At 49.6% G+C, this 18,310-nt stretch overlaps 3 protein-coding genes across 7 annotated transcripts; 1 reads left to right on the top strand and 2 right to left on the bottom strand.

The window, feature by feature from the left end:
- Nucleotides 1–222: 222 nt before the first annotated feature.
- LOC115049255 (nucleus accumbens-associated protein 2-like) lies at nt 223–5,769 on the bottom strand. Its single transcript, XM_029511321.1, has 7 exons — nt 5,211–5,769; nt 4,407–4,609; nt 3,644–3,903; nt 2,652–2,828; nt 2,459–2,564; nt 1,476–1,573; nt 223–1,097 (listed from the first exon to the last, which is right to left on the bottom strand). The coding sequence occupies exons 1-7, from the start codon at nt 5,655–5,657 to the stop codon at nt 469–471; spliced, it is 1,920 nt and encodes a 639-aa protein (XP_029367181.1). The 5' UTR covers nt 5,658–5,769; the 3' UTR covers nt 223–468.
- Nucleotides 5,770–8,125: 2,356 nt separating this feature from the next.
- qsox2 (quiescin Q6 sulfhydryl oxidase 2) lies at nt 8,126–13,725 on the bottom strand. 5 transcript variants are annotated; one of them, XM_029511615.1, is made up of 13 exons: nt 13,272–13,501; nt 13,108–13,169; nt 12,738–12,786; nt 12,546–12,646; nt 12,125–12,173; nt 11,945–12,050; nt 11,644–11,734; nt 11,377–11,522; nt 11,138–11,287; nt 10,938–11,067; nt 10,407–10,529; nt 9,925–10,330; nt 8,126–9,415 (listed from the first exon to the last, which is right to left on the bottom strand). In XM_029511615.1, the coding sequence occupies exons 2-13, from the start codon at nt 13,132–13,134 to the stop codon at nt 8,898–8,900; spliced, it is 1,896 nt and encodes a 631-aa protein (XP_029367475.1). In that variant the 5' UTR covers nt 13,135–13,169; nt 13,272–13,501; the 3' UTR covers nt 8,126–8,897. The 5 variants fall into 5 exon arrangements, with proteins under 5 accessions (XP_029367475.1, XP_029367474.1, XP_029367477.1 ...); XM_029511614.1 differs by lacking the exons at nt 12,738–12,786; nt 13,108–13,169 and having other exon boundaries at nt 9,925–10,113; nt 10,180–10,330; nt 13,363–13,725; XM_029511617.1 differs by lacking the exon at nt 12,738–12,786.
- A 1,321-nt stretch (nt 13,726–15,046) lies between these two features.
- On the top strand, nt 15,047–16,855 carry cfap77 (cilia and flagella associated protein 77). Its single transcript, XM_029510002.1, has 5 exons — nt 15,047–15,109; nt 15,154–15,217; nt 15,662–15,929; nt 15,980–16,103; nt 16,745–16,855. Exons 1-5 carry the CDS (start codon nt 15,047–15,049, stop codon nt 16,853–16,855), a joined length of 630 nt encoding a protein of 209 aa, XP_029365862.1.
- Nucleotides 16,856–18,310: the final 1,455 nt, after the last annotated feature.

Here is an 18,310-nt window from a genome sequence, read left to right as displayed (position 1 = left end):
AATATCAAATATAATACTTCTTTTTACATCCAGATTGATCAGTTATTTTAGATTTAACCTGAAGTAAAAATCTAAAATGTGCTGGGATGTAAGTTCCTGTTGGTTCATCCTCTGTGACCATGAATGGAGGTAAATCAAAGCAACAGTCCTGACGCCATCATCAAGAAGCTTTATTGTCATAGCGTGAATATCATCATCATCAGTCCTGTTACTATGGGCCTGTGTGCCGGACTGCAGGAGGCTGGTAACATGCAGCAGAGCCGAGCAGACAGACAGGTGGACAGGTAGACAGACAGGTAGACAGACAGGTACAGGAGATGACAGACAGAGGTAGGTCAGACAGACAGGGGGTAGAGAGGTAGACAGGTAGTGAGGTAGGGGAACAGAGACAGCTAGGTAGACAGACATGTAGGGCGACAGGTAGCTATTGTGTTATTTACATACAGGTAGGCAAATGCAATAGAAAGCTTATTGGCTGTCTTCCAGGGGCTCCACCCCCATCTCCTCTGTGTCAACCAATCCTCTGTGAGTAGGGGCGGGCTCTGCAGGCTGTGGGGAGGGGTGTGAGGAGGAGGAGGAGGAGGAGGAGGAGGACAGGGACAGGGGGAGGTCTGAGGGTGGTTCAGTTTGTAGCCTCCCTCCCCCGTCTGCCTCACCTCCCATCATACCCTCCTCCACCTGCGCCACACCTCCTGTTCCCCCTCCTCCTCCCCCACGTGACCCGGCAAACTGTAGGTGAGGCAGGAGTGAGGCCGGCCCCTCCTTCTCCCCCGCTGCCTCCCTCTCTCTGTGCTCAACGTACAGCGGAGCCTCCAGCCCCAGGTAGGAGGCGCTGAGCTGCCGCAGGTCCAGCTCAAAGGGGCTACCACTGGGCGGCACCGCCACCTCTCCTCCCTGAGATCCGCCTACAGCTCCTCCCCCTCCTCTCTTAACTTTACGGGGTTGGGAGGTGGCAGAGGCAGGCAGGCCGTCGGGGAGGAGCGACTGAATCTTTGGGAGCCATCGTTTCCGGACTCGGCGAGCATTGGTGCACATGTCAGCAGCAATGACGTTCATCTCACTCTCCTTAAAGTTAGGAGCAAAGTTCTGACAGTAAACTGAGGAGGAGGAGGAAGAAGATAAGAGGAAGAGGAGGAGGAGGAGAAAGACAGGGGGAAGAGGAAGATAGGAGAAGGAGGAGGAAGAAGATAAGAGGAGGAGGAGGAGGAGAAAGACAGAAGTAGGTGGAAGACAGAAAGAGAGAAATGTCTCAGTGTTTCCAAAATAAAGTAAAACATGAATCCATTAATCACATTGCATGTTTGTGTGTACTTGTATGACTATCATTGTGAGGACCAAGGTTAAGAAGAGCTGAGGTCATTCCGACACAGTGAGGACATTCTGGTCCTCCACAGTCCAAGAACCGGTCTGAGGACCAGAGACATGGAGAGACCACCCTGTGTGTGTGTTTGTGTGTGTGTGTGTGTGTGTCTTACGTTTGACGGTGTTTAACACTCGGTTGTCCAGGGGCTTTCGGCTGGGATCATTGGTGGAGGAGCGGATCCCCGTCCCACAGCTATTGGCCAGAGTGTTTCTATGGATACCATAACAACCCAATCAGCACCTATAGCTGCTGTAGGCAGCCTCTGTCTCTCAGTGTGACGGAGCAGTTATGTAAAGCAGCAGCTGGTCCAAAGGGAAGCTGCTGGCTGTTAGAACCTTCTGGAACATTTGACACAGTCTGATGTCACATGAAAGCTGATGATGTCAGAGGATATTAGGGTGTTTCAGCATGGCATCATCAATGTTTTAGTCTGTTTTTTTGTTCATTGTTTGACATATAAACAGGGAGAATGTCTGAGGGCGAGACCTGCTTCAATCCTTTCAATCCATAAAACATCTGAAAAGATCAGAAAGAGTGTCCCTCTCACTGTTCAAGACGAAATTCAGATATTTGGTTTCATCTAATATAATCGGCTGATTCTGATGTGGGGAAAAAGACAGGAAGTGAATTATTTTGTTAGAGAATCAGGAAATATTTTCACTGGTCAAAACCTCAGACAAGCAGAAATGGATGCCGCCTCTGTGACATCACCACAGGTTTCTGAAGCGCAGACTCAGCTGCTCACTGTCGCCATCTTTGCAGTGCCTGACTCCGCCCCCCCTCAATACAAGCAAAGGGGAGGATGTTAAGTGTATCACTTTAACCACAATAAACAGGAAACAGTTGAATTCTCAAAATTCTCCTTCAGTCGTCCTGAAGCAGGAAATGATCTCCAGAAGCCAGAACAGTTTTAGTTCCAGACTGGGAATGGGTTGGCCATTTGACATGGGAGTCTATAGGACTGACTCTATGCTGGACTAGTGGTCTGTGGTGTATTTTTGTACCTAAATTGCATTCCGTCATCTTGTGACTCTGTGTAGAACAACTACACCATAAGTTTAGCTGAGGTAAGCTAAGCTAAGGTTTGGCACTCACCTGTCAAAGAATGTCGCCAGCAGTCTTCTGAGCAGCACCTTGTGTTTGACCCCAGCACACAGGTGACAGTTCATCAGCTGACCTCGAGTCATGAACACTCCTGAACCTGAACGCATCACATGACAGGTAAGGAACCTGTTACCAGGGCAACACATAAACATGACAGCCCAGAGAGCTGAACCCAAGGTCCTACCTGCCACCAGCTCCACCTTTTCCCCAGGGTCACCCTCAGTGTAGAGTGACGGGTGACAGCGGTACCCGATTTGACTGATCAGACTGGCAGGCAGGGCCATGTTGTCTCGACCAACCAGCACACACGGCCGCCGTTCATTAGCCAATGGTAGCGGCAGCATCTCCATCTTCTCTTGGACTGTAAAGAAAAACGGAGGGATGAGGGAGGATGTATGTACAGAACTAAAACAGAGAAGCTGTTAGGTTTTGAGTTCAGCAACCAGGAGAGAACAAAAAGCCTTGTTAAGGTGGAACGGCATAGGCTATCTTAAGTGCAGATGTCTGTTTCACCATCAGATCATGTGATCACACTTCACCTTGTCAGCACTGAGACTCATTTTGACTGAATGGGAGTTAAGAACTTTCTGGTTTTAGTTTCTTTCTACTCAAAGGTTTTCTGTTAAACTTTTTAAAAAGCAATTTTTTAACTAAATTGAAAAAACTAAAAAAAACAACAAAACATGTTCCTTGTGGGGATATCTGGGCCGGAAAAGCCATAACTCTGTTCGAAGGTCTGAACGTGTGATAACCATCGCTGATACATTTGGATGTATTCATATGTAGTCATATTTGTGCATTCCTATGGACTTGTTCCTTGTTACTGACTGCTGAGGCTCGCTGTGTGTTGTTTAGTGTGTTATATCTGTGTGTGTGTGTGTGTGTGTGTGTGTGTGTGTGTGTGTGTGTGTGTAATGGGTTTGTCACACGTCTTGATTCATGGTCCAGGACTGATACTTCACTGAACCACAGTCCACAAGATTTAACTGACTGAACCCTCTCAACAGTCAGGGGACAAATTAGGTCCTGGTCCTCAGTGAAACCATCAGGGTTCCCAGAACCAAAACTTTGAGGACACAGTTGGGACACCAGACTGCTGTTTGTCTGCTGGGTTCTTAAAATGTGCTGCCATCATAGACAGGACCAGTCCTGGTTTGGCACCGTTATGTGACTTACTGTAGGGGTTCCCAGGGTGCCCATAGATGTGCTGGTAGAGTCCAGGGGGGACAGTGTTGCTGTAGTAATCCTCCTCCAGCTCCTCCTCGGTGGGGGGGTGAGAGGGAGGGGAGTCTGTGGGAAGACTGGACCCTCCTGGGCTGGAGCGCCCCCCACCTGCCAGCAGATAGGACTGCAGCCCTGGAACCAAACTTCCACTGGCACCCAGGTAACACAAAGCACTGCTCCTGGTGGTCTGGAGTTCTCCAGCAAGGTCCACTCTGAGGACAGAACAGAAATGGACAGATGAGATCTGGTCTGAGAAACAATCCTGATCCTGAAGAGTTGAGTTGGGCACATTGACCGAATAGGACCTTAGGGGGTGGGGGGTGGGGGCTGAGTCAAAAAGGCAAAGCTCATGATTTACCTATAAATCATGTCCAACCCATGCCTGAAGGAGCTCAGAGGTGGTTTGGGTATCTGGTTCTGATGCCTCATTGCCACCTACCAGAAGTCCTCTGGTCCGGGAACATCTCAGGATCTCCAGGAAGATCTGGTCTACCATGTTAAACCTGCTGCCTCAGATAAGCCACATCTCATGACCATGTTTCTCTTTCAGATTGGATCTGGTCTAGAGGCTTGAACTAGTGACCTAGTCCTTATTAAATGTTGATATGGTCCTCAGATGGAAGGCTTTGGTTGGTTATACTGACCTGCTTACAGGTAGATATCACCTTTTTAGAGGATCACCATGACAACTTAACCTAACACCTGTTGTCCTCACCTGGCGTCCTCTGCTCCCGGTCCTCCGTTCTCCTCAGCAGGGGGGGTGTCGGCTCGCTCCTGTTTGATCCGGCTCACAGCCAGCAGCAGCTCCTCTGGGCTCATGGCTGGCTGGTCTGGACTGGCCTCCTGTGACTGGGGGGTGGTTTGCTGCTGCTGCACCGCAGGGGTGTCAAAGCCCCCAAGCTCGTCTGCTGAGGTTGTCTGCAAAACAGATACTCTGATACACAGATACACAGATACAACACAGATGCCAGACAACAGCGTTTACTGTCACCTGGTTGTTTTGGACAATTCGTCTTGTTGATCCCACTCACTATGACATCATTGCTGGGGGTGTGGCCATAGAAAGGTTCAAACCAATCAAACGCGCTGTTTAACAGCATTTCCTCTAATGTCCACCAGACGTTGGCTGTGATCAAACCCTGATTGTGTTAAAGTGGAAAAATCAGACACCTGCCTGGACTTCAGGTGAACTCTTTGATCTCAGACTGTTTGTGTTTCGAATTTCACAATTGTCTGGGAGTTTGAAAAAGGTTTTGATGGTGAAAGTTTTTTCTCTGAGATGAATAAGAAAAAAAATAACCAAACATGTTATTAGAGTTATTAAAAAACTTGTCAAACAATAGGAAGGTGAGTTGACTTAGTTAGCTTAGCTGCTAAGCTGTTTCTGTAGAATTAAGTATTCACCTCGTATTGAAACCAAATACTCTGATTTCCTGTTAGCAGCATGAGGACTCATTGGTCCTGGTCTACCTGGACTAGCCAGGCCTGCATTCAGTTCTGTGGGTGATGTCCTACCAACCTGTGAGTCGCAGCAAAGAGGCGAGGAAGAGGAGGAGGCCTTCATCATCATCAGCTCCATGCCTCGCTCCACGATGTTCTGGATCTGAAGGTAGCCTGCTGTGTACATGAGCACCAACTGCTCGTTGGTGGCCATGCTGAGGCGTCCAGTGTAGCAGAACGACAAGATCTGCTGGAAACAAGTTGGCGTTACGGAGGATGGGAGCTCAAACACCGCCTGAGCTGAGGAGGAGGAGGAGGAGGATGAAGAGGAGTCAGCTGCAGAGCTGAACAGGTCTCTGAAGTACAAGGAGGAGGCAGCGAGGACTGCCCGGTGCGCCTTAAAAGCCTGACCCTGCACCAAGATGGAGACATCGCAGTAGTGCCCCAGGAGCCGCTGCTCGTTAAGGCTGCCCAGAACGCTGCTGCCGAAGTCTGGGATCTCCACCTGTAGCAGTCCTTCTGACATGGTGGACCTAGAAGTCCAGAGGACCCCGGGACAGGAAGTGATTCAGGTTTTGGACTAACTGGAGGACTGGAGATTGTTCTGATCCTGCAGAGGCAGACTGGTGGGGGGGTTAGGTGTCAGGGATGCTGCAGATATCACCTCCAAAAGGTTTCAGATACATAATGTTGAAACAGTGAGGTCAGAGGTCAGGGCTGGAGGAGGGCGGGGTAAACTCCTGGTGTTGACTCAGAGGGATATGAGGAGGAGGAGGTTGTAGATCATCAGGATGAAGTTCAGAACAGGAAACAGCTAGAACATGGGGGGGGGGGGGGGGGGGGTTGTCTTAGTAAACCTGTATCCAGACTTGTTGTCCTCAACATTAGACAACAACATTAGAAATAAAGGCATGACACACAGTCATCTTCATCATCATCATATTGACAAAGATCTCAAAATGTAGACCAGGTCTGGCCTGGTCCTTGGTCCTGAGACCGTCTGAACAGTCTTTACTGATGGACAGCTGAGGTTGATTCTGAGTTTCAAAGACAGAAAAAGTCAGACAGACAAAGAGATGTCCTCATGCCCTGACGGCTACCAGCACCAGGCTAATGCTAGCTGCTTCATGCTAATGGTAGAATTTTTAGCTCACTAACACTGTGTATGTGTGTGTGATTTGACTGGATGACATGTCTACAACATGACAGACTGTGAGCTTTGAGAAAAGGTCAGAGGTCAGCTTGGATATAAAACCACATGAAACCTCTTTCTCTGAGTAACCAGTCTGGTCCATCTCAGTCTACCATGATCCAGAACAGTTCAGTCAAGTACAGTCCGCCACATTCCAGCACAGTCCGCTACACATTAAGAGGGTCTCCTCTAGACTAGTGGAGATACAGTCCAGTAGAGTGAATATTAGTTCAGTCTGTTTCAGAGTTTAGTTGTTTACAGACAGACAGACAGAAAGAGAGACAGGTACATAAAGACACAGAAACAACAACAACAAAAAAAAAACTGTCTGGCAGACAGACAGGTGCAGTTAGAGGAGGACGTCAGACAGACAGAAAGACAGACAGGTCTCACCTCCTCTCTGCTCCTCTTCCTCCTTTGCTTCTCCTCCATGCAGCAGTAGGACGGCTGGATGGGAGAGGTTTTCTTCTTCTTCTCCTGCGCTCAGTCAACGCATCGTCTGGTGTGTCACAGGGGGGAGGAGGGGGGTGGGGGGGGTACACAGCAGACAGCCGAGGAGGAGGAGGGAGGAAGAGGAGGAGTCATCTGAGGACAGTGAGGGAGCTAATGCGGCTAAGTGCCCTGCAGAGGATGGGGGTGGGGGGGGAGCTGCTATAGGAAAGAATAGACTGCAAGGTTGAACATTAAGGAGGAACACACACACACAGAGACAATCATCTGTGTGTGTGTGTGTGCCTCCTTAATGTGTGTCTGTGTGTGTGTGTGTGTGTGGCATGACTTGGCCAAATGCACAGCGCTGCATTGCAGTGCTGAGGCTGAGTTGGCATGCTGAGTACATAGCGTGCATACTGCGACTGTGCCAGGCTGACAGACACACACACACACACACACACACACACACAGAAGGCTTTTTGCAACCTCAGCTTCCAGTACCACATATAGTTCAGTAACAAAGCGAAACAGACTCTCATCATTTTATTGTGTGTAGCTGTGAGCAGTTATTTGGACCTGATTCCTGAAGTCTGGTCCTGCTGCTTGCCACTGACCACAGGCAGACGCAGCACTGAAGCATGATGGGAAACTGAGTCACTTTAGGTTGATAGTAGTCAATTTATGGACCTTGTTGTTGATTTTAGCCTTACAGCTGTGTGGTGATGTCACAAGGTGATGATGGTGATGAACAAACATTCATGGAGGGAACAAAAACTGTTACTGTCACATGGGAGTCTGAACACACTGATCCTGTACTATATTCCTCCTGACCAGGGCCCTGAACCATGAAGCAGGAAAATGTTCCAGCGATCCCACTGGTCGGCTCTGTGTGGTTGTCAACATCCCAGCAATAGGAAGCATTGATGAATCTCCGGCAGAGCAGCTTCCTTCACTAATGAAGATTTTATTGTCGACCACTTTGTAGAAGTCTGTAAACCAGTTTTACTTTGAGCTTTTATTTTCTTAAATTCTTCAGAGTTTGGCTTCCAAATAAAAACAGAAGGAATGCTGGGGAAAAAAAAAAAAGACGATGCGAGTCCAAATGATTCTCAGAGTAACCAAACCGGTTCTGTTGGTCTCTGGAAACTCTTGTTCTTCTGAGGATTCTCTGACAGTCTGCTCTGAGCTCCATGGGGTTGTCCTTGGCCAGTAGTCTGACAGATGTGGCTCCTCCTCCAAAAAGGGGAGGGGCCACATCTGTTGACACTTTAACTTTGAAAATGAACCTGGAAGAGGAAGAGGACCAGAGTCTGATGTCACTGATGTTCAGGTTTCATATCTGACCTGACTGATCAATAATATGACTGAGGTTGATGTTGATGTTTTTATTTTTCTAATCATTGTGACATCATTAAGATCAAAGAAAACACATTTCTGTTAAAATAAAGCAGATGTGACATCACCTGACCTACAGTCACTTGACCGTCACTGTTACTTCCTGTTGCATCCAGACTGTCACAGTGACCTCACACCCTGGAAGTACTGGACAAGTCTGGAACGTTCTGGAATTGAATGAGCTAGATTCAAGGCCTGGTCTGGTTTTAAATCAAAATCCATTGGAGTCCTGTCTTCACTCACGTTCTCTTTGGTCAGAGAGCCGATACATCAGCAGAGGAAGTGATCATCAAATTAATGAGCCTTTGCTGTTTCTGTTGGTTCACTGTGATGTACTGTTGTGTTGTTTTGTTGTAAAGGTGCCTGAAAAATATTTATGTACAAAAATAGTTTTTACATTAACTCTACACCCTTTCAGACACACACCTCTACAGACGCACAGCTGTACAGGCGCACATCAGGATATGACACCTGCTCCCTCACAACACCCAGTCCTCAGAGTCCAGTCCAGGTCTCATCGCACAATTTGGGTTTGAAAAAGCTGAGAGTCCAGAACAGGTTTAAAACTGAGTCTTCAAATCCTGAAAACAAAGACCAGGTTCCACCTGTGAGTCCAGTCTGGCAGGACCAGCTCAGATGATGCTGGTCTGAGTTATGTGGTTCTCATTGACACTATATAACTTTCGATCCAGGTGTGGTCCTTCTTGGGTGTGCGTAAACCATCTGTTCTGGACTGATGTGGTCTGTTCAGACCTGGAGGCGGGAGTGTCTCAGTTTCCACCTCCTGGACCGGACTTTGAAGAAGAAGAAGAGGAGCATGAGGAAGAGGCAGGAGCAGACGTACAGGACCACACACAGACTCATGTCCACGCTGTTGAAGCCCAGGCCCAGGATCCACACGCCCCGACCACCTCCGTCCCCAGTGTGGCCCGTCACCTCCCTGCTGTCCTGGTGTCCTAGCTGAGGCTCCAGCTGCTCCTCAGCTCTGGTCTCCTCCCTCCTCCTCTGTCCTCCCCCTCCTTGGAGCTCCCCCCCTGGTGGGCTGGTCTGTGCGGGATGAGCGTTTGGGGGAGGTGGGGGCAGTTGTGGGGGAGTCATGGAGTATCTGGGGGACAGGTTGGATGCTCCGTAGTGATGTCGGAGGAAAAGGAGGACATTGTCGTAGTTCCACACATGGACACCATTTTTCTCTTCATGGCAGGATGCGCAGAGGGAGGGGCTTGGCCACGGAGCTTTAGGGAAGAGGGGGTCGTCACTTAGGGAGCCTGGAGGGGGGAGACCAAACAGAGCTTTGATGGTTTTCATTCTTAAAAATGTCCTAAAGTCTGCTTAAATCCAGACTCAGCTGATTCTGTCTGATCAGTTCATACCAGAACTAACTCCAAACACACTCTGAATGTTTCCTTCTTCCTTCAAAGAAAAGTTCCTCTCATGTGTTTGGGTTGTTCTGGAGCTGATCTGAAGTTTCAGCTCCAGTCAGACTGATCAGTTTAAGATCGGACAGATCAGCTGATTCTGAGAAACCTGAAACACTTCAGTGAATAGTTTAAAGGAACCATAAGGAGAAGAGTTAAGGGTTTTTTTAAGGTGAAATTTGGTGATGATGGTGTGATGTGTCCTGACCGTGGAGGTCAGGGTTCATCCTGGTGGTCTCTGTTGCTATGGAGATACCAGTCAGCTGACTATCTGTGCCCCAGAACATGATGGAATATGAGCTGCTTCATAGTACCAAGAAGTTCAGTTCACAGCCATGTGTGTCTGTGTGCGTACATACCAGCCAGTCTGTAGTTGACCATGTTGTGTTGGTTCCACAGCCATAAGATCTGCTGGTCTCTGGTCTGGACTTGGTCCATGGTGGCAGCGGCGGCCTGTTCGAAGTGTCGCCCACACTGCTCACAGCCGAAAAACATCCTGATGTACCGGCGCATCACCTGCAGCACTGGCGCTGCCTCGTCCTCCAGACCTGCCAAGTTTTCATGTGTCAAAGAGCGAAACCGCGCAGGGGTATGTGTGTGTGTTTGTGTGCCACCTGTGTTTTCCATCGCTGTGGGTGTGGCCTCATGTTGGACGGTCAAAACATGAAACAGAGTCCAGAGGGAACATGGGTAACCTCGAAGACCTGCCTGGCTACCCTGACAACCAACCCACCGAAGCTCCGCCCCCAGGAACACACCTGAAATCTGGACAGATAACAGGAAGTCAGCTGCTGCTGTTTACATATCTGTGTGTGTGTGTATGCGTGCGTTTGTGTCTCACACTCATCTTGTTGTCCACCAGGTCCAGGACAGCCTGGTAGGGGATTCGCTGCAGTGGCAGACTGAGCAGCCAATCAGAGAGCGTCTCCATTAGCTTCACCACTGAACCTCCACCTGGATACAACTGAAGGAGGGAGACAGCTACATTAGCAATATTAGCTGTCACCTGAAGACGTTCAGACATCAGTCAGTGAGCTGATTGTCAGTCTGGTTCTAATAAACGGGTTCTTGTGACAGTAAACTTTGCTCAAAGGTGTTTTCAGATAAAATGACATTTTCCAGGTGAAATTAGGCACAAATATTAAAAGCCATAGAAGAACCCAATCTGGCACCTCAGCCTGGATCTGAATGTTTTCTGTGGTGTTCACAGAATACAACCTTGACAACCTTGAGGATAAATGAAATAAGCTCTGGTTTCCTTCCTGTATCGTCGTAAACTCCAGAAAGTTCGACTGAAGAAAATCAGCCAAAACAAGATCCGTCACTGAATGTATCAACTGAACGCAGAGCTAACCGCCTCCCCCGTCCTTACCTTTGCAACCAGTGTGACAAAGTCCTTGAAGACCTTTAGCTCCTCCCCTTCCAGGGTATTATGGGTAGCCAGCTCGACCCTCAGAAGGTAGTGCAGAGCTGACTCCAGATCGGCCGTGTACACTTTGGACCTGCAGGACAGACAGGTTCATTACAGTCCTGATCCTGGACCACACTGAGCCTGGTCAGTTTGAGTCTCACCTGTCAAAGTCCCTCCAGGGCTGCAGGTGCCGGTGCTGCAGCGCCCCCACCAGACCAACACTGGAACTGCTGCCCTCTGATGTTAACCTGCGCTGAACTCCTGGTAACGTCCTCAGCACAGAGGAGAAGAAGAAACGGAGACGCTTCTGACTGAAGAAGAAAAAGATCCATCCAAAAGGTTCATTCACTGCCCAAACTGCTGTAGATGAAATACACACATCCAGGTGTGTGTCACTCACACGTGCAGGTGTGTGTGTGTCCCATTAGGGTGCAGCAGGTAGATGGATGGGAAGGTTGTGATCTTCAGAGCATCCAGCAGAGGGAGCTCTGAGCTCAGACACCTTTTTACCTCCAAACCTGAAAATGGCAGAAGATCCAGGATGACCTGCAACACACAAAGACACACAGAGAGAGACACACACAAACAGACAGAGGTGAGGTTACTGAAGCTGTATTTGATCGTGGTCACACTCTGGTCCTGGTTCTGGTTCTGTTCCTGGTCTTACCTCTCGTCCCACATACGAGTCTGGATCCTCGATGATGATTGCAGTGTAGTGATCTGACCTTTGACCTAACAGAGGCAGCAGATCTACGGAGCTACAGACAGACAGGACAGACATCATCATCATCATCATCATCATCAACTTGTCTGGTCCTGGTCTTGGTCCTGGTCTTGGTCTTGGTCTTGGTCTGGTCCTGGGTCTGGTCCTTGATCTGGTCTTGGTCTGGTTCTGGTCTTGGGTCTAGTCTTGTCCTGGTCTTGGTCTTGGTCTGGTTCTGGTCCTGGTTCTGTTCTGGTCTTGGTACCTGTACGGATCCAGGGGGGGGCAGTGATTGGGCCGGTCTAGCCTTGTGTGATTCTGCAGGATGTTGATCATCAACTGTCTCACTGACTGGATCTGTCTGTCTGCACCTGGATGGAGAAGAGATGTTTGTGTGTGTCTGTGTGTTTTTCTCTCTGTGTGTGTCCGTGTGTGTCTGTCTCACCCCTGTAGATCGTCCCTCTGTCTGTTGCTGGACTGTGAGCCCTGAAGTACTGAAACCACAAGAGTCAAGTTACCACAGTCTAAGGTCCTGGTCCTGGTCCAGGTCCAGGACTCAGACCTTCAACAGTCCAAGGTCCTGGTCCTAGTCCAGGTCCAGGACTCAGACCTTCAACAGTCCAAGGTCCTGATCCTAGTCCAGGTCCAGGACTCAGACCTTCAACAGTCCAAGGTCCTGGTCCTTGTCCTGGTCCTGGTCCAGGACTCAGACCTTCAACAGTCCAAGGTCCTGGTCCTAGTCCAGGTCCAGGTCCAGGACTCAGACCTTCAACAGTCCAAGGTCCTGATCCTAGTCCAGGTCCAGGACTCAGACCTTCAACAGTCCAAGGTCCTGGTCCAGGTCCAGGTCCAGGACTCAGACCTACCTTAAATGTTGGATAGAATCTGATGCTGTATTCTTTACAGACGTCAAAGTTTTCCTCCAGAGCGCAATCAAGGACGGCCATGTTGATGACCAGCTGCCAGTCTGGGGGAGAGAAGGGGGGAGAGGTGTCATCATAGAGTGTGAGGGGTGTGTGTTGTGTTTGTCCAATCTGACCAATCAGTTGACAGCTCACCTGGCTCCTCCCCCTCACTTCCTGTTTGTGTGTGATTATGAACCTTCTCCTGTTAGGAAGTAGAATTCCCTGAAAAACTTTGTGGAAGTGATCTGTAAAATTGTTTTCTTCTGGCTGTTACTTTGTTGTTGTGTTGTACATGTGCCTGTAAATATGAATTGGTTTGTGTTTGTATGTAAGATCGCACAACAAAAAAGAAACCCAACAGCAAGTTCGTCAGGACTTCTTCTGGTAGACTATCACAGTAAAAGCACCAATCGTTTTTCATGGCCCCTAGAAAACATCTGCTGCGACCTGCGACCTCTGACCTCTGACCCCTGACCCCCCTCCTCACTGCAGACTTTTGTTTTTATTGTGCGATCGTACAGACCTGCTGGGCTGTTTGTGATGACCTCATCGGCTCATGTGATCCTTGAATGTGTCCGGTGAGTCCTGATTGGATAATTCAGATTAAAGTGATTGTCGCTATTTGAATAAATCGATAAAGGTTCGATTCCAGCCGAACCGAACTGATCAGAACCATAACAGACTCACTGAGACACGGATCTGCTCACAGCAGGACTGGATGGAGTCAGGGGGTCCTGAGGACAAAGAGCACCGTGGTGTCGGTGTGCTGGTTCCGTACCTTGGACGTCCTGGGCCAGACTCTTCCAAGTGCCGGAGTACTGGATGCAGTGTCCGCACCAGGAGGAGAAGAACTGGACCAGCCAGGCCGAGGATGAGTTAGTGACGGAGGTCTGCAGGCTGCCGCTGCTCAGGATCACCAGCGGGTCCTGGTCCGTGTAGAGCTGGGCTGCGGCGGCCTGAGCTCCGGGGACGAGCCACAGCAGCACCGGGAGCCAGAGGCGGATCATCGCGGCCAACTGAGCAAAGACAGGCGGTCAGAGACGGCGAGGCTTCCTGCCGAGGACACGGGGACAGAGCCGGGGACAGAGCCGGGGACACATGAGAGCGGAGCCGCTGACGGCCGGCTCACTGCGGAACGTTTCCGGGAGACGACGCACCATGACCACCGAAAAGCAGCCAATGAGAACGGTCCGTGTGTCACAACGCGAGGAGCGAGCCAATCAAACGGCTCACCGATGACTCCGACGGCTCCCGCTGCTATGGCAACGCTACCATCCGGTCCGAGGGTGGCGGAGCTTCGGGCTGACCGAGGAGTGAGACGTCAGCACACGATCTTTGAACCTGATGCAGAGTGACGTAGCAACGGGCTGCATTCACAGCCCGCCTCACACAGTGGATAAAAAACGGATTATTCTTTAATGTTCTGTTCGTTTCTACGTGATTTCCCGGAGTAATAAATATTTAGACTCTGACTTCAACATCTGATCGCCAACATTTTCAACATTTTCTTTTGTTCAGGATCAGATTTTATTGGAAGTCAACTGATTCAAAGAAGCTGTCCGATAAAAAAAAACAATGGAAGAAAATACAAAACTGACATTAGAACTATATTAATTACATGACTACATGTCATGAACATACAGCTGATTTAATTAACAATTTATTTATTGTTATTTTATGTAAATGCACTCGGACTTCAACAGCTGTTAGGGCCAGCTGTCAACACTACAAACCGAACGAAACAGCTTCTTTTTTTTCCAAAGAAATTATCATGAAATTCAGTAACTCCAAACTTACTGTTAGTTAAATTTGTCAAAGTTCAAATCCTGTTTTCAGTCATGAAGACGAAGAAAACTGAATTTCTTTGATATTTAAGGACTCGTGTTTATTACCTATAGTAAGAATTTCATCTTTCAGTCAAGATGTTTTATAGCTTGTCAGAAAATCTTTTTTTTTTTTTTTTACCAACGAACTGAACAACCCTAACCTGCTCAGCTGTTACACCTGGTGAAGTCATGACACGTCAACGTGTGATATCACTTTCACTAAAATAATACGACCAGTAATTCAATCACCAGCCAATCAGAGAGTGAACATATATATAAACAACCTGCTACTTTCTCTTTTTACCTGAAAATGCAGCGGTCTTCAGACTTTTCCCTGGACCTCTTAACTCCCTCAGGGTCTAGTTCAGGTCCACAATTACCCACAGTTCATAGCGTTGTGGCGTTAAACGTGAGGTGTTAAACAGTCTTGATAAAATGAACCAGAGTCTCCTGGTCTCCATCAGACCTTCAGTCGTCTCTGAAGAACTTTTTATCCTGCCGCAGCACTCAGTGTGCTGTTACCATAACAACGGAGGACACGGAGACAGGTGAGTGAATACACAGCAGGACAGGTTAACTTCAGGTAGCTGTTTTATTGTGACACCTCAGATCAGAGCTCTCAGTCAGACAGGAAATATGTCATCACCAAGGGGGGGCGTCATCAGAGACTCCATGCTGACCAATCCGGTGCTGATCAAGGCATGATGACGATGAAGATGAACTCCACTCTGGTGCTTCTCCAGACGCCTCTGGGTCAGTCCAGATCCAGAGGTTTGTCACTTCCTGGTCCAGATAGCCGAAAACCACGCCCACTTGAAAGACGTCACCAAAGCAATATGACGTCACCAACAGCCGTACAACACATGTTAGCATGTTAGCATTTTAACATGTCTACAGTTAAACTGTGACTTTAGTGATGTCATCAAATTGAGCAGTGTGGCTTGACGGGTAATTTGGACCTGACTTCAAATGTGTTTATCAGCAGATAAAGCATCCCATAATAACAAAACTGGTGTCATCTCTGTGTATGTCTGTGTGTGCTTGAGTGACAGCAGTGATTGTTGCCCCGAGGCGCTTTTCCATCATACAAACACACTCTGACAGCTGGCTGCTAAAACACACACACTCGCAGTTCTGGTGTGTCTATCTTTGTGAGGGCTTATTTGTGTTTGTCCGGTTTAAACTGTGAAGTAAAGTCAAAAGATGTTTGTATCTTGAGACATGAGCAGTGAGGCCTGCTGGGAGTTGTAGTGTTTGACCCGTGTGCTGTGTCAGTTCTGTCCAGTTGGAGGGTCCAGTCCAGACAGGGAGACTCTGCTCCTCGTAGACCGGCTGTGCCGGACTTTGTGTCTCTGAACCGGGGCGCCATCAAGTCTGGTCTGATGACGTCCAAAGAGCTGAGTCAGTTCAGGGCCCAGGGGGGCGGGGCCAGGACCAAGGTTCCTACCTCTAAACAACAGGGAGACTGCGCCGTACATCACGTGGGGGAGCCTGACATAGCCTTCGGGGTCACAGCAAGGTCAGAGGTCAAAACACTGAGCTGATTATTGAATTACGGTGATTGGTGAGTGTCCATCAGGGTGTCGTCCCTGCTGTCATTCATTGTCTTCTGTCCTTCTGTCAGTGTGGACGTCGCTGGCTGGACCAACACCCGAGCAGGAATCAAACCTGCAACCACAGAGATCTGCACAGGGTGAGAGAGAGCAGCCCGATCCCCCATTCAGAGACAGTAAGGCACAATTTACAGGGGTTCTGTGTGTGTGTGCAGATCAAACCGGCTGTATTCCAGACTGTAACACACACTGTTCAGACCAACACGCTTCACACAGATAACACACACACACACACAGACTACCCCTTTCAAGCTTTTCTGGATGATTGTGATCTGATGATCTGCTATGATCAGATTTTTAGATGTTAGAAAGTTGTTTATAATTCAGATTTATTGTTGTTGTACGATATGAAAACTCATAAAAACTCTTGACGACAACAACGTCCACAACAGACGGGCACAGCAGGAAAAAGCAGAGAACCGGGGAGGGAGTTTGTCCTCGAGAACGATTCCATGGACACATGAGGAGATCATCGCCCAGCTCATCAAGTCAGGACGAGAGCTGGCTGTCCTTTGGTGGGTCCATCCGGTCACCAACGTGACAACCCGCCCAGGATCCTGTGGCCGCTGAAGATCAGTCCCTTTGCAGGAGGCTGACGGTGCCCGCTGAAGAAGCTGCGGGGACCGATGAGAGGAACAGACCTGGACCCATGATACAGGACGAGGAGGTGTAGCTTGTTGTGTCGGTGACACACTTCTCCATCTTCATTCCTGCTCCTCAGGTTCCTTCCAGTCTGGACTCCTTCAGAGGCCAGGAGACCAGAGCCCGTTGGGCCGACTGTGTCCAGGTGCAGACCCAAGCCGGACCCAATGAACACACCAATAACAAGTAAATAGAACCATGAAGTGTGTGTGTCTGTTGCTGTTCTGTCCCAGCAAAAACAACACAACTGTCTCCGGATTCCACTGGATGCGGGACGTCCGTCCGATATAGTCCGGTTGTAGTCTCTATGAAGAGAACCACGAAAACAGTTTATTGTGTCCTCCAGAGGATATTTATTGGACCAAATTAGTCATTTACCATCCGCTCTAATTCCTCCTGTTACGGTGTTCCAGGCCGAGTTAAGATTAGATGTTTGGTATCTCCTCGTCCACGGTGTCAGCGGGGTGAAAGGACGCCGGAAACCTGTCTCCGCCCATTATGACGTTATCAAGGTGTGAAACACAATCCGACGTGAACATGGAGTATTTTATTTTGAAAATAAGCCGGATGTTTTATTTTGTATCTGCACGATTTTCTGTCCCACGCGACCTGCTCTGTGTTGTAGCTGCCGGTTACCGGAGACATACAGAGGGACAAACAACAACAACAGGTTTACTGAGGTCAAAGGTCAGAAGACCACACAAACAATAAGTAAACAACACAACAAAACAAAGATCATTGGCTATTTTATGAATTTATCCATTTAATTTATATTGCCCCCCCCTCCCTCTCCCTCTCTCCCCCAACCTCCCTCCCCCCTCCTGTCGCCCCCCCATCTCTCCCTCCTCTCTCTCTTCTCTCCCCTCCCCTCCCCCCAACCTCCCTCTCCCTCCCCCCTCCCTCCAATCTCTCCCCTCTCCTCCATCCCCCCTCCTGTCACCCTGCCATCTCTCCCTCCTCTCTCTCTTCTCTCCCCTCCCCTCCCCCCTCCCTCCAATCTCTCCCCTCTCCTCCCTCTCCCTCTCTCCCCCAACCTCCCTCCCCCCTCCTGTCACCCTGCCATCTCTCCCTCCTCTCTCTCTTCTCTCCCCTCCCCTCCCCCCTCCCTCTCTCCCCCAACCTCCCTCCCCCCAACCTCCAATCTCTCCCCTCCCCTCCCTCTCCCTCCCTCCCCCCATCTCTCCCTCCTCTCTCTCTTCTCTCCCCTCCCCTCCCTCTCTCCCCCATCCTTCCTCCCCCCTCATTTCGCCCCCCCATCTCTCCCTCCTCTCTCTCCCTCCCCCCTCCCTCTCCCCTCCCTCTCCTTCTCTCCCTCCTCTCTCTCTTCTCTCCCCTCCCCTCCCTCCCCCCTCCCTCTCTCCCCCATCCTTCCTCCCCCCTCATTTCGCCCCCCCATCTCTCCCTCCTCTCTCTCTTCTCTCCCCTCCCCTCCCCCCAACCTCCCTCTCCCTCCCCCCTCCCTCCAATCTCTCCCCTCCCCTCCCTCTCCCTCCCTCCCCCCTCCTGTCACCCCCCCATCTCTCCCTCCTCTCTCTCTTCTCTCCCCTCCCTCTCCTTCTCTCCCTCCTCTCTCTTCTCTCCCCTCCCCTCCCCCCTCCCTCTCTCCCCCATCCTTCCTCCCCCCTCCTGTCGCCCCCCCATCTCT

The sequence above is a fragment of the Echeneis naucrates genome, chromosome 9, assembly GCF_900963305.1.
Source record: "Echeneis naucrates chromosome 9, fEcheNa1.1, whole genome shotgun sequence".
Classification (NCBI taxonomy): domain Eukaryota; kingdom Metazoa; phylum Chordata; class Actinopteri; order Carangiformes; family Echeneidae; genus Echeneis; species Echeneis naucrates.
This window is presented reverse-complemented; position numbering and strand designations above follow the sequence as displayed.

Coding starts and splice junctions, on each gene's coding strand:
- LOC115049255 (XM_029511321.1), bottom strand. CDS start 5,657: ATGTCAGAAGGACTGCTACAGGTGGAGATCCCAGACTTCGGCAGCAGC. Junction 4,610..5,210: donor CTCTTTGCTGCGACTCACAG/GTTGGTAGGACA, acceptor TCTGTTTTGCAG/ACAACCTCAGCAGACGAGCT. Junction 3,904..4,406: donor CCGGGAGCAGAGGACGCCAG/GTGAGGACAACA, acceptor TTCTGTCCTCAG/AGTGGACCTTGCTGGAGAAC.
- qsox2 (XM_029511613.1), bottom strand. CDS start 13,591: ATGATCCGCCTCTGGCTCCCGGTGCTGCTGTGGCTCGTCCCCGGAGCT. Junction 12,051..12,124: donor CAGAGGGACGATCTACAGGG/GTGAGACAGACA, acceptor TTCTCCATCCAG/GTGCAGACAGACAGATCCAG. Junction 9,416..9,924: donor GGTCAACTACAGACTGGCTG/GTATGTACGCAC, acceptor TCCCCCCTCCAG/GCTCCCTAAGTGACGACCCC.
- cfap77 (XM_029510002.1), top strand. CDS start 15,047: ATGTCATCACCAAGGGGGGGCGTCATCAGAGACTCCATGCTGACCAAT. Junction 15,110..15,153: donor CCAATCCGGTGCTGATCAAG/GCATGATGACGA, acceptor GTGCTTCTCCAG/ACGCCTCTGGGTCAGTCCAG. Junction 16,104..16,744: donor ACCACAGAGATCTGCACAGG/GTGAGAGAGAGC, acceptor CCTGCTCCTCAG/GTTCCTTCCAGTCTGGACTC.